This window comes from Pholis gunnellus (genome assembly GCF_910591455.1).
Source record: "Pholis gunnellus genome assembly, chromosome: 13".
In the NCBI taxonomy this organism is placed as follows: Eukaryota; Metazoa; Chordata; class Actinopteri; order Perciformes; family Pholidae; genus Pholis; species Pholis gunnellus.
In genome coordinates this window covers 7,679,750-7,693,331 of record NC_136540.1, presented here as the reverse complement: position 1 = coordinate 7,693,331, position 13,582 = coordinate 7,679,750, and the positions used below count along the sequence as shown (strand labels likewise).

The 13,582-nt window shown below is 39.7% G+C and overlaps 2 protein-coding genes across 2 annotated transcripts; both read left to right on the top strand.

Moving 5' to 3' along the window:
• Nucleotides 1–3,947: 3,947 nt before the first annotated feature.
• Nucleotides 3,948–5,859, top strand: LOC306704841 (claudin-4-like). The gene has a single exon (XM_079171386.1). The coding sequence runs from the start codon at nt 4,298–4,300 to the stop codon at nt 4,964–4,966; it is 669 nt and encodes a 222-aa protein (XP_079027512.1). The 5' UTR covers nt 3,948–4,297; the 3' UTR covers nt 4,967–5,859.
• A 2,350-nt stretch (nt 5,860–8,209) lies between these two features.
• LOC306704843 (claudin-3-like) lies at nt 8,210–10,292 on the top strand. Its single transcript, XM_079171388.1, has one exon. It carries the CDS (start codon nt 8,353–8,355, stop codon nt 8,995–8,997), a length of 645 nt encoding a protein of 214 aa, XP_079027514.1. The 5' UTR covers nt 8,210–8,352; the 3' UTR covers nt 8,998–10,292.
• Nucleotides 10,293–13,582: the final 3,290 nt, after the last annotated feature.

The window sequence follows — 13,582 nt, the reverse complement described above, 5'->3', positions numbered from 1 at the left end:
TACAATAATATGTTTTGCAACCGTCGGCTCAAGTTATCGCAGTGTTTAATTAACGGTGGCATCTGTGGTGTGATGAGGTTGATCCAACCTTGCAAAGCGAAGTGGTAACAAATATACCCCACTACTTTTCGCTACCGTGATTTTGCACTCTATTTTTCAGTTTTTTGGCATTTATTTATGACTTTATAATTTATGCACAACAATGCAAACTTAACGCTGTGGATTAAGTAGCAGAAACTGCAGCATGTTGTACAGCCATCCGCACAAAACATGTAAGTACAGCAGAAGCGATTTATTAATGATTGTTGAATTCCTAACGAGGTAACAGACAAACTATTATAGGTCACACTTCTTTTAATTCCTGACCCTTGGTTAATGGTAGTTTTTCTTCCGTTTTACCACTAAGTGATTTTATTTTTTGTTAGGTTGATTAAAAAACACAAATAATACATGTACTTTAGTTTCAGAGCAGGACAGTATCAGTACTTCCTGGAAGGGTATTTCCGTAACTGTCTTCCCTCCTGTATTCAGGTTAGCACAGTATGATCAGTGTGTTGGCTGTAGTTGCTGACCCATGCACCTATCTGAATTTCGCTTGGCAGTTGACCAAATAGATAAACCTGAGATATATATATATATATATATATATATATATATATATATATATATATATATATATATATATATATATATATATATATATATATATATATATATATACACACATACAGTCTGTATTCTGAAATAACCTCTCCAAACACACAGTAGGATACGATGATATCATTGGTGTTTACTCTGCAGCTGGAGAGAGGGAAGAGTTCACAGTTTCACGAATCCACCAACCCACACAAGGACACAACGGGGAAATAGATAATCGCTCTGCTATCTGAAACTCATTTATCAACTCTAGTGAGAGATTGAGCCGCCAGTGAAACTCCACACACTGCACAAATATATATGGAGTTGTTACAGTATTCATAAACAAAGAGCTGTTTTGGTACCATGAAAATGATGATTACTCCAGGCTGTAAATGTATTTTACGACAAATATATATTTAGCCTGCCCACATCACCACAATTGTTCAGCAGTTTGATTTGGTGTGATGCTGGTGTCACTAACAGCTGAAAAGACACCAACATAAAACTAACCAATTAGAGCTCTGCAGGCAGCATTGAGAACGGGGATGCCATCCTGGGCCAAGAAACGACAGTTTTGGATCAGGCTTGGTCGAACCTGCCGATGGAGGAACAATTTCCAGAGAGGGACAGTCGTCAATGAGAAGTAGAAGGAAAAGTTATGCATGTCCAGAGCATCACTCGTATCTTTGAGTGAGCTCCTTCGTCTTATCGAAGGGGAATCAACGGTGATGAGATCTCCAGGTGTTTTTGAAAGTCGTGTGGAGAAAATACAGTATTCGTTTTAGAAAATATCTGTATACGTGTAGACAGGGTTTAAATGAATGAATTAAAATAAATTGGTGAAGAAACACGACTTCAAATGCTACTTTTGCTGTGTGCAAATAAAAGAGTGTGCACAAGAGACCGCTTGCTGGAGTACACACCGTAGGGCTGTTGATCAAAGTCAAATATTTCTTGATTAAGCATGCAAACAAAGAAGCTGATAGTATTGACAGTCAAATATGATTTGAATTGTTAGTGGATTGTTTGTTTCCTTCCTAAATACAAAGACAATCTCAATGAATTGCCCTTTATCAGGCTTTATCTTATCATGGTTACAGTGTTAACCATTCTTTAGCAGACGTGTAATGTTGACTAATGTTGAAGTGTGATAATGTGTTCACGTATACCAGATAAAACTGTGATAGTGGCACCGGAGTGATGACTTGGACAAATTACAGTCAACCTTTTGGGAGAATATTACATTTAATAGTCCAATATTATGTAGCGCACTGAAATATGTCATTTCATATTTCTCGCTGATTTAATATCACTGTGTCAATGTAAAATCATTTGCTTTAAACACGTGTTTAAGTTCATTCATATTTGTATGACTTCAATAGTTAAAAGTATTACCTAACTGTGAAGGGAGGAAAGTTGTTCTACTGACACTTTAGAAGAAAGCGCTGTCGCTTTAAGAGAGTCTTTGGAGACCATGATGTATGCAGGCTGAAGGTAAAAATGTGCTTGTGCTTAACCGTGGGATTTGTTAATAAAAGTGGCAAAACGAAGATGGACGTGTATTTGGACAGTTCTTTTTAAGGGTGCAACAATTTTGTTGTTTGCTGGTTTTATGTGTATTATGTGGAGACTGTCTGATCAAAGACAACCCCATGTTAAGATGTTGAAAAAGGATACTTCTGTTGATTTGACATATTTTCCAACAATAGGCAGGAATGTGTCCTAAAACCCGGAAATGAGTTCCCTCGTCTCGAAGTTAATGGCTTTTTTGAATGGCTTTTTGGTTAGATGTCAATACCAATAGTAATTATTTATAGTGAATACAGTGAATTTTGAAGCTTTCACAGGTTTCACCCATTTACTTTGGTTAAAACAAACTCAGGTCCATTTTCCCAGTTAGAACGGTTTGTTTGGGCTGGCGTGAAAGCTGTCAATGGTGCGGATCAAACAACGGAGAAGGATCTATCTCTTCTTCCAAGTGGACTCTGGTGGGTTTCGTTTGTGGTGTGAAAGCAAACAAACCAGTCACAGTATGATTTTAGCATGATTTCGAAAGCTTAACTACTAATAAATCCATCTGCTGATCATAAAATCTGTTCAGGACGCCATCCCTGTTTGTGCTGCTAGTATAGGCTCACCACTCAACCTCCCAATCACCGCCCAGTCTTTGGAGATTCATCACCTTCATCATTTCATCAGCCTCCTCAGCAGAATCATCAGCCAGAACCACCTGTCTGGACTCCATGAGGGGATTAAAGACTTATTGCCTTAACTTTATCACATATCATCTCTTACAATTAATGATCATCTTTTTTTCATTCACGTGTCTCTCCTGATTGAAGTGTGTATTAATCCAGAGCAGAAAATAGTCCCCAGCAAATACACTCTTTACACAGATTTGAGTAATGTTTGCTAGAAACTACAGTGCACAGCTGTTTTAGGAAAGTACTGAAAGTTTTTAATATTTAGTATGTTCCAATGGGCTTGGCGCTATGTGTCACAAACAGGGAGGAAGAGGTCAAAAGGTACTGAAAGATTTGGTCTTTTCATGGGACTCATGTTTCAGTTTAGTTTTTATGTGTTTATCAAATTGTTTTTGCTTAAATGTTGTTTGTGTTTCCCCCCAACATGAAAAAGAAAATATTGGCAGAAAAAGTTGGTTCACAGAAGTCACATCTATCAAATATATTTGTAACATTTCTAGTTTGTCATTAACTACAATTTTACTTTATGATTACCCATCGCCTGTGTGACCCAGTGGGGATGGTTCGTGTTATAGAAACGGCTATAAAAACTCATGTTTTTGTCGAGGCTATAAAAACATGGCACATCACAACAACAAAAAACAATGGAAACAGAAAATATGTAACTGCTTACATTTAATATGTTCCAAAGTTCTCTTCCTCAGTCTTACTCAAACACAATCCCACGCTATGCAAACACACACACACACACACACACACACACACACACACACACACACACACACAGCTATTAGAATACATGTTTGTATATTCCTTACGGTCTCATGTGGTCACCTATCAACCACATAACAAGCTCGGCTTGGCCACTCATTACCTACTGACAGCAATAAAGTCGACACACCCAGAGCTACCATGGGCAAAAGGTTAAACCATAAAACTACTCCTCATTTGAAAAAACACACACAAGCACCAACGCACCCAGGTGGTAAATGAGGCCAATGCCCAGACCTCACCTGATTGGTTTGGTTTGACGAGTGATGTCATATCTTAGGAGGGTCTGACCAGTTAGTAATAAAACAATGCACAGATAAGGGTCATCGACTACTTGAGAGCAGAAGAACAGAGGAAGCAACGTCTGAGCTGACACGTACACGCAGCAGAGAGTTTGCGGAGGAAGCACACTGTGACAAATCGACACTTCTGGATTCAGCAGCAGGTGCAGTAGCTACAGCTTGAGGAGAGGACATACCTGGTGGAAAGAAGGGTCGACAAAGTGGAGCTTGAAGGGCAAAAGCAAGAAGGCCTTTTAAGTATTAGCTGGAAAATAAAAGGAAGACAAGGAAGCAAGAACAACCGAGAGAAAGAGAAAATCATATATAGAGGAACCGAGAGGAGAGGAAGGACTAATAAAGGAGCTTTTGATCCAAAAGGAGGCACGCTTGTCTGAGTGCACTATGGTGTCTTTTGGACTTGAACTGGTCGGCATCATTCTGTCAGTGCTCGGCTGGGTGCTGAGTGTGACCAGCTGCGCCTTGCCAATGTGGAAGGTCTCGGCCTTCATTGGCTCCAACATTGTCACAGCTCAGGTGTACTGGGAGGGCCTGTGGATGAACTGCGTGTTCCAGAGCACGGGACAGATGCAGTGTAAGGTCTACGACTCCATGCTGGCTTTACCTCAGGACCTGCAGGCCGCCAGGGCGCTCACCATCGTCTCCATCATCGTGGGGGTGGTTGCTCTCCTCATATCTATGGTGGGAGCAAAGTGCACCAACTGCATCGAGGATGAAGGAGTTAAAGCCAGGGTGATGGCCGCCTCAGGCGGCGCGTTCATCACAGCATCTCTGACCCAGCTGGTGCCCGTTTCCTGGTCAGCACACACCATCGTAGTTGAGTTCTACAGTCCACTCATCCACGCTGGTCAGAAGATGGAGATCGGGGCGGCGCTGTATCTAGGCTGGGCTGCCGCGACCCTGCTGCTGATTGGAGGGTCCATCCTCTGCTGCAGTTGCCCCCCAAAGGAAGATAAACCGAGGTACAGCGTGCACCCTCCGAGTCGCATGGCGTACTCCGCCGCACCGAGGTCAAACGCTCCAAGCTCCTACAACAGGAGGGACTATGTGTGAGGGAAGAGTACAGGACCGAGGGGGGAGTAGGAGGAATTGTGACCTCCTTCATATTATTTTCACTTGTATCCTGCTTATTTGTACATTGTCAGGAAATGAGCACAGAACTGAAGCTAAATAATAATGAATGGTAAAATGGTAAAAATGGTAAAAGAGTCAACCAGTTTGAGAATATTAAGGAGCATAGATAATTGTAAATCTGCAGGCAGTTTTTAATAATTAAAAAAAAATGGATTTAAAAGCTCTATACAGATGTTTGATGGTTCTGTTTACATTTACCATTGGTTTAAATCAAGTTTAAGAAGACGTGACAGAATATGGTAACAGAAGTTCACAAATTGTGTCTATGTGGTCAGTTAAGAGACTTTATCCCATATACATATATATATATTTATTATTTGTGCTTTTAACATTTACGATGCTTTATGAATGCTCCTCATTGTACTGATCAATGTGTACATATCAAGTATTGTACTGTCAATTATTGTAAAGGAAATAGAGACACCTTTGTGACCTAATATTTTTTTTTGCTATTATTACAAAATACAGTCATAGTGACGGACGTGAAACATTTGGGCAAAATGGAGCTCACATGGGACTCCAAAGCAAGGTCAACATGGCGGAGTGGACTGTAAAAGAGATATATGTAAAATAGATATTTGGTTGGGTGACATTTCAATCTCACATTTTCTATCTCAGCGCATTACGTGGCTGTGTTTAGACATTGTATACTAAGGTTGATGCTTTAATGGCTTTTGATGCATTAACATTGTATGTGTTTGTCAATATCCAGAGAACATTTTGAGTTTACGTTTTGGATGCAATTGTTTTGGTTTTAGATCTACTGAAATTATTGAAATAACTTAAATAATAAAGTAATAAAGATTTTCACAGTGAAACATGTGGGCCTAATTTATCTGGGTTCTTATTAACAATGACAAAGACGATTAACAAATGTTTAAATAATTGAGAGAAAAGGCCTTGATAAATAGTGACAAGGTTTTGACTCCGTATACTTTAGAAATGAAAGTGGAAATTAAAATAACAGAATTAAGATGAACAAGTTAAAGACAACATGAGCACATTGTTCAAGAACTATATTTGTTTTTTGCCTTCTTCGGTTTTATAATCTTTCATACCATTTTACATAAACAGCATGAAAAAAGGTGTTGATGTTTTACAGAGAGTGACAGCTTCGTGCGTCAGAGTTGTGTGTGACAGATGATTCTCTTTTAGATTGTGATGTGAAGGGGAAGTCCTTTCTGTTTGGTGTCTGATCTGCAGAAACCAACTCTTTCCTCTTTTGAATAGTCAAATTATCCCTCAGGTGTGCTCAGGTGGCAGAGCAACCTGTTAATCCTGCTCCAGGAGCATTACGACACACAACCTATTTCTGCTCCTCTGAACAACACTGAACAAACCTCTTTAACTTAAGTAAAAATACTTCTTCCACCACTGGATGTCACTATTTAAACTATTATTAAAATATCGAAATGAAAAGTACTCATTATGCAGAGCCATTTAGTATATTATTGGATAATAGTTATTGATGAATTAATTAACACTTTAATGTCAGCTAATTATTTTATCGACTGCAATAAAGTCCAAACTTAAACTATAATAATACATCATCATTTATTAGTTGATTTTATATTATATCATCCATCTATATATTATGTCAGCGAACTGAATCCTCTCTAAAATAGTGGAAGTATAAAGTATCAAAAACGGAAATGCTGAAGTAAAGTACCTCAAAATTGTACTTGAGTAAACACAATGAATTACTTTCCACCACTGCTGACACGATCATTTGTACATATGTAGATGTGTGTTAGTTTGAGCTCGCATTCTTCCACTATGATAACATCTGACTTGGTTAAATATGGAGAATATACATTTACTAGCAAAAACAGAAGCAGCTTTGGCTCTTGTTTTGGTAACACAAGCAGCTGGTCAACACAGGTGTACTGATACAAGTCGCCTTCAGGTTATCGCTGTTATCTCTGCAGCAATGCATCAACTGATGTTGTTACATCAACACGACGGTACGACAAACAGAGCCTTCCTGTTGTTCAGCCTTGGGAATCGTGTGTTGTTGCTTTTTTATCTTTGTGAGCTCTAAACTCATAATGTGAGGACATTTGTTTTGTTCGTGGGTTTGACAAAAACACTGGATCAGCCTGTTGGCAATGAACAGTCGTAGCCCCGTGAGATCTAGGTTTGGAGGTGAGTGATGTCTCCAAAAAGATAAAATAAAGTGCCCTGATGTGTAGTCCTTTTGATAATGACAGATGCATTACCTCAGAGGTGCTTGCTTGTATTTTAAAACCAACACATTTACTGGAAAGGACAGTGCAAATGTGTACCAATCATTGTGTTAACAGTTAATGACAAGCTAAAAACAAATGTCCTTTAACATGTGTACAGAACAAAAAAGACAAATCCTTGTTTTCTAAATTTAGTTAGTGTAATTTTTCTGATTTGTTTGACTAATCTTCAACATGGATTCACATAATACCGCGAGCAAGTTTGTTTTTCTTCTTTTATACGGAATACTCAATCACGTGTGTTTCCAGGAATCATTCGGTCAGAGCAAAGAGTTCAACCGATACTGAGAAGATCCCGCTGTCTATATGCTAAAGGTGTCTGAGAATCACCCTATCATGTTTTCTCTCTGCTCATATTTGCTCTGGGAGCAGTTATTCCGGTTTCCAGTAGAGCTTTTGGGATTGTTTTCCTATCAATGAATCCTGAGTGTTTGAAGACTGGAACCAGGAAGTAACGAATAGTATCAGAGGGACAGTCCGAGTGTGCGTGTGTTTGTGTGTGTGTGTGTTTCCATGCTTACTCACAACAAGCTTTCCATGTATAGCCAGAGGCTGAAGCTACCTCTCTGTTTTGCACTGTGGTTAACTAATGCATGCAGTCAGTGTAAGGAACTACACATATTGGCTTTTTTTGGACAATATTAAACAGAACTTCTCGTTCCCTTCTCTGAAGAGGCAGCCATCTTACTGGTGACCAACCCCCAGCAACCACAGACACATCCTCCCACCATCACATCCCTCCTCACCCGTCCTGCCTCCAGCTCCCCTCCTCCACTATATGTGCACAGGTGGTGTTCTTTCTTTTTCTGTGTGTAGACGGCCTCCTTTATGACATCATCACCGGGGGACTCCTCCTCGCTCCCCTGAGGTATAAAGGATCTCTTGTTCCTGTGGCAGCATCTCATGGCAACACCACACCCTCTTACAGGTGCTCACACTTTTCAAGGACACCAGAACAACAGAGGAGGAGGAGGACCGTCACCGTAATCTGAAAGTTTTGTTGGAAATTCTGTGGACTCTCTATTTTAATTTTGTTCTGTCACCAGACCAAGAGCCAGCATGTCAATGGGCATGGAGATCGTGGGCATTGCCCTTGGACTGATTGGTTTTATCCTTGCAATACTTGCATGCGCCCTGCCAATGTGGAAGGTGACGGCTTTCATCGGAGCCAACATCGTCACTGCTCAGACCACCGGGCAGGGTTTATGGATGAACTGTGTCACCCAGAGCACTGGCCAGATGCAGTGCAAGATCTACGACTCGATGCTGGCCTTGCCTCAGGAGCTGCAGGCCTCTCGAGCAATGATGATCATCGCCATCATACTCGGGGTGCTGGGGGTCCTGATCTCCATCGTCGGCGCCAAGTGCACCAACTGCATCGAAGACGAGCCATCCAAGGCCAAAGTGATGATCATAGCTGGAATCTTCTTTATCCTCGGCGGCCTTTTGGTCCTCATCCCCGTCTCCTGGACGGCCAGCGTCACCATCCAGAATTTCTACAACCCCATCGCCATACAAAAATGGGAGCTCGGGGCAGCGCTCTACATCGGCTGGGGATCGGCCGTCCTGCTTCTGATTGGTGGGGCGATGCTGTGCAGCAGCTGCCCGCCAAAAGAGAAGAAGTACAAGCCACCCCGGATGGCCTACACCGCCCCGCGCAGCACCAGTGCAGGTGGAGCGTACGACAGGAAAGACTATGTTTGAACGGAAGTGTCTGACAGATTGATTTGGAAAGCAGGATGAACTTAAAATGTTTGTTGCACATGAGTGCTTTTGTGTGTCTGTGTTGTAGTTTGCTGTCTGAAACCACAGGGTGAACCCCACGATAAGACTCCGAAATGAAGATGTGTGTACAACTATTGATTTTCTGCTTTGCCTTTGGCTGACATGTTCATTTACAGAACTTTAAGGTTTTGCTTTGCAGCCGTTGTGTCTGTAAATGAACGTTAGAGCATGTTTTCCAGGAAAAACATAACTTAATTATTTTGAATTTTCTGAGAACATGTTATATTTATGCTTTAGCTTCTGTGGCATTATGTGAATCTGAAACTGCTTCTTGTGAGTGTGTGTCGCTATATTATTAGCTGTCGGCCTGCTGGTGTCGTGTTTCACTGAAACCGTCAGTTGAAATGCTGTGTGTCGCTGACAATGACAAGGAAAAGCTCGCTCTCATTTTACATGGATTTGGTTGTGTGATTGTTCAGTGTGTATGTGTGTGTGTGTGTGTGTGTGTGTGTGTGTGTGTGTGTGTGTGTGTGTGTGTGTGTGTGTGTGTGTGTGTGTGTGTGTGTGTGTGTGTGTGTGTGTGTGTGTGTTTTGCATGTAATATTTGCTTAGGAGAGTTTCTACTGAGACTGAAACTGAAGATGGATCCATGATATGGCCCCAGGTAACAAGTTTATCTCCCTCCTCCCAGTTTCACTGTTTACGGACATCACTGTTTCAGTTGAGACACAAAGACTTTTTATGTGTCTATATATGTGAGTTTATTTTATATTTCTGGAATAAAATATATTTGTAATGTATTCTAACACTCCTCTGTGTGTCTGTGTTTGTAATAGATCTGTATTGTGTATTTGTTTTACTTTTCTTTTCTTTTTTTTTACATCTTTCATAAGCAACAGCCTGTATGATCCGCTGTCAAACAAAGAGCCAAAGGTCCTCTTTGTGTGTGTGTGTGTGTGTGTGTGTGTGTGTGTGTGTGTGTGTGTGTGTGTGTGTGTGTGTGTGTGTGTGTGTGTGTGTGTGTGTGTGTATGAGAAAGCCTGAGGCAATGTGACTAAAGATGTTGTTTGTTTCCATATCAGAAGTATGTGTTTTGTGATCAGATATTTCATCAATTCATATCCATCTCTTTTTAATCAGATTTTGTGTTCAGTTTAAACAATTTTTATACTTTAGTGGCCAAACATTGTAAAAGAGCGGATTTATAGAATTTGTCTTTGTTAAATGTTTTATGATAGTGCTTGAATTTCAAAGGTGTTGAAGATTTCAATAAAAGTCAGACTAAGAATGATGCAGGGGGCTTCTGTTCTTTCTCTTTGATCAAGAAAGACGGATTAATCCTTTTTTGTTTAAGAGTGCTAGAAGAATTTAGAAGTGACATCACACAGCATGTGCTACCAAACAAACAAGCATCGGTCCAAATCAAATAGTTTAAAAAGCCGAAAGTAGGGTTGGGCTTTGGGAGTTGGGTTTCTTTGTTTAGCCAGCGGTACGGGTGAGTTTAATTCATCTCTCAGTTTACCTACAGCTTAATAATGCTTAGGTGTGGCAGGTATACAGTAGGCTTTGTTAGGCTACCATATACCTGTCAAAGATGTTAACCTGTTGGCTACACTGTGAAGAAAAACAGGAATCAACTGTCAAAAAGGTCAAATTGTCGGTGAAGATGAGAAAGATCGAGTGAGAGACAGAAAAGGAAGAACACAAATAACCTTGTCCTACAATTGTATAAAACAATAGTTTTGAAGAAAAGCAAAATATTTGACAAACTGACAAACAACTTGTTCAGATGCACACGTGTAATGTAAATGCAATCCTGCTTTTTTAAATATTAGTTCTAAAATTTAAATAATAATTAGTAGATATTCCTAATCATCAATTAAAGCATATATTTGTTGTGTCTCTGTTGGGTAGGATACAACAGCAAAACAGATGTGGTTGAAATGACTAATAAATATCAACATTGTCCTTATTAATGCAGAGTCAGGAAACGTCACATAAAGGTTTTAAACTATCGAGTCACAACATTTCACGGCCTTGTAAAAAAATAATAAGATAAATAAATGTTAAATAAATAAAATAAAAACTAAAACCAAAGGACTTTATCAGCCCTTAAAGCCAGTTCTCTGCCACACACACACACACACACACACACCTACACACACACACACACACACCTCGCCATTCCCCTGTAATCACAAAGGACCATGTTCAAAGTGGGTCAGTGAGTGGAATTTGACCAATTCGACAGAAAAGGGTGCTAAAGGGCATCGTTATGAGTCGGTAGTCAAGTTAACGTCAGCCACGCTCTTTTCCTAAATCTAAGTGCTTTTGTTGTTTATTTAGTTGGGGGTGAGAATGTGTTGCAAATTCCTCTACCCACAGAATAATCTCTGTCGACTAAAACCAACAAAGTCACAAATCATGGTATGCATGTTAGTTGATTGGTTAACTGGGATGGGTAATTAGTTGCAGCATTTACTGTATGGCAGCATGTTAGTGCTACCAAACTATTTAGCTAAATTCACGTATCATGTTGCATGCGTGCTCGTGTACAATACAAACATTGCTCCATAGCGCTACTAGTGGACAAACACTGCACAGGGTACCTTTAAAATGAGCTTAAGCATACATTCAATTGATTAAATATAAAGGAAGAAGAAGTAAAACAAGCGATTTCCTCACTGCATTGTAGATTTCCATGTGAAGTTAATGAGCGTGCAGTGTTGTACACTATGAAGTGAACAAAGTGAGAACTAACGCCCCATGACAGGGCAGGAAAAAGGAGTTAGAATAAAGGCCATTGTTCTCTTAGAGTTTACAGATGTTGTTCATTGAACATTTGAATGTCAACTTCTCTTTCCAGCAGGAACATGTGCAGTTGACAGGTAGCAGATTTCTGACCCAACAGCAAAGTCCAACAGGTAGATAGAGGCTCTAGAAAGTATAAGCCCAGGTTATCACTGATTTTTTAACCTCACTGACTGACGGATTGTAAAGTTGTGTAAAGCAGATATACAATCTGTTGCAAACACTTCATCAGGCCTGGGTCAATAAACATGTTATTATTATTCATTACGAAACTTATTAAAGGAGTCAGAGGAGATGTGGCAGTACTACCACACAAGGTGCGAGATATGAGATGATAAGCAAAAACACAATCATCTATATATCAATTACATATTACATTTTAGTGACAGAGAATAATCTCTATTTTGTGGATACGTTTGTAACATTAATTTGCTCTAAATCTTCTATTTAGAAATAAAGACACAGGTCTCTCTGGTATTATGGAATGAACATGTTGGCTCATGCTGTGATCCATCAGAACCAAAGCTTCAGTCAGTCCATGAAAACATTCATAAGGTAGAGTTTCCAGGAAACTCCAGGAAACTAAATGAATGTCAGATATATTCCAGCGCCAAAAACACGAACATGACCTGAACCCCCACAGATGACAAATGTTTTAGAAAATGTATTTAATTATCTGAGAAAAAAAAGGCACCACAGCCATCAGAGTTGACCAAAACTGTTTTTTACCAGCCGTGACAGCGACGTTGGTATTGTTTTCACCTTGTGAGTCTGTCTGTGTGTGTCATTGTGGAAAAATGTGATCCTAGAGCACCTGTAGATTTACTGTAGCAGGAAATACCACGGAAGAGGTTACTTTGCCAGGTGTTTGAGTAGATTATGTCAATAAGATAGCATCACAAATTTATAAGATGCAGTCACAAAACTTTCAGTTCAGGTGTGCAGTTGAGATCAAAATAGAGGCCGGGGTCGAAGATGGGTGTGGTCCGAGCAAGGGCACAGGAAGTCGGGAAGTAGGAAGTGGGGAAAGGGCCATTGCCCCCCCCCCCCTCTGCTCTTATCGGGAGCTTTGAGCTATCTTTTATGACTTAATGAGTCTTCAAACCATTTATATCTGTAAATACAGATAAATTGGAGCTGTTGTGAAATACTAAAATAGCGACTAATTGGACAGAAATATTTTGGTACCAGCATTTATATGACAAGACGCATACAAAATAAATACCGCTCGACTCTGTTTTGATATCTGACAACAAATTCTGTGAGAGAAAGAACTTTTCCAGTAAAGTGTCTGACTTTTCTTATTTATACATATATATATACACACCTACACACACACATATATACAGTATATGTATATATATATATATATATATATATATATATATATATATATATATACAATTAATTAATATTAAAGCCCTTTTGAAACCCCCTAAATATTTCCAAATATATTCTAAATGAAAACATATAACTGTGGACAAAGGTTTCTAAAGGTGAAACAGTCACTGAAAATGTCACATTGCACCAGTGGAAGCAGAAGTATCAGAGAAGCAGAAGTTAAAATCCTTTGCATTGTCAACCAGCAGTGATTTGATTGTCACTGACAGCACGGGAGGCGGTTGTGAGTCGACGCTCTTAAACGCTCCTGTTGATGTACATTTATTCAAGCAACCTTTTCAACTTCTGTGATCTTCACTTTGGTCTTGGAATGTTTTTGGGACGACAGTCTGCACTTTGTGGCTACAAATCA

What these genes read in the sequence shown, in the direction of transcription:
- LOC306704841 (XM_079171386.1), top strand. Translation starts at nt 4,298, where the DNA reads ATGGTGTCTTTTGGACTTGAACTGGTCGGCATCATTCTGTCAGTGCTC.
- LOC306704843 (XM_079171388.1), top strand. Translation starts at nt 8,353, where the DNA reads ATGTCAATGGGCATGGAGATCGTGGGCATTGCCCTTGGACTGATTGGT.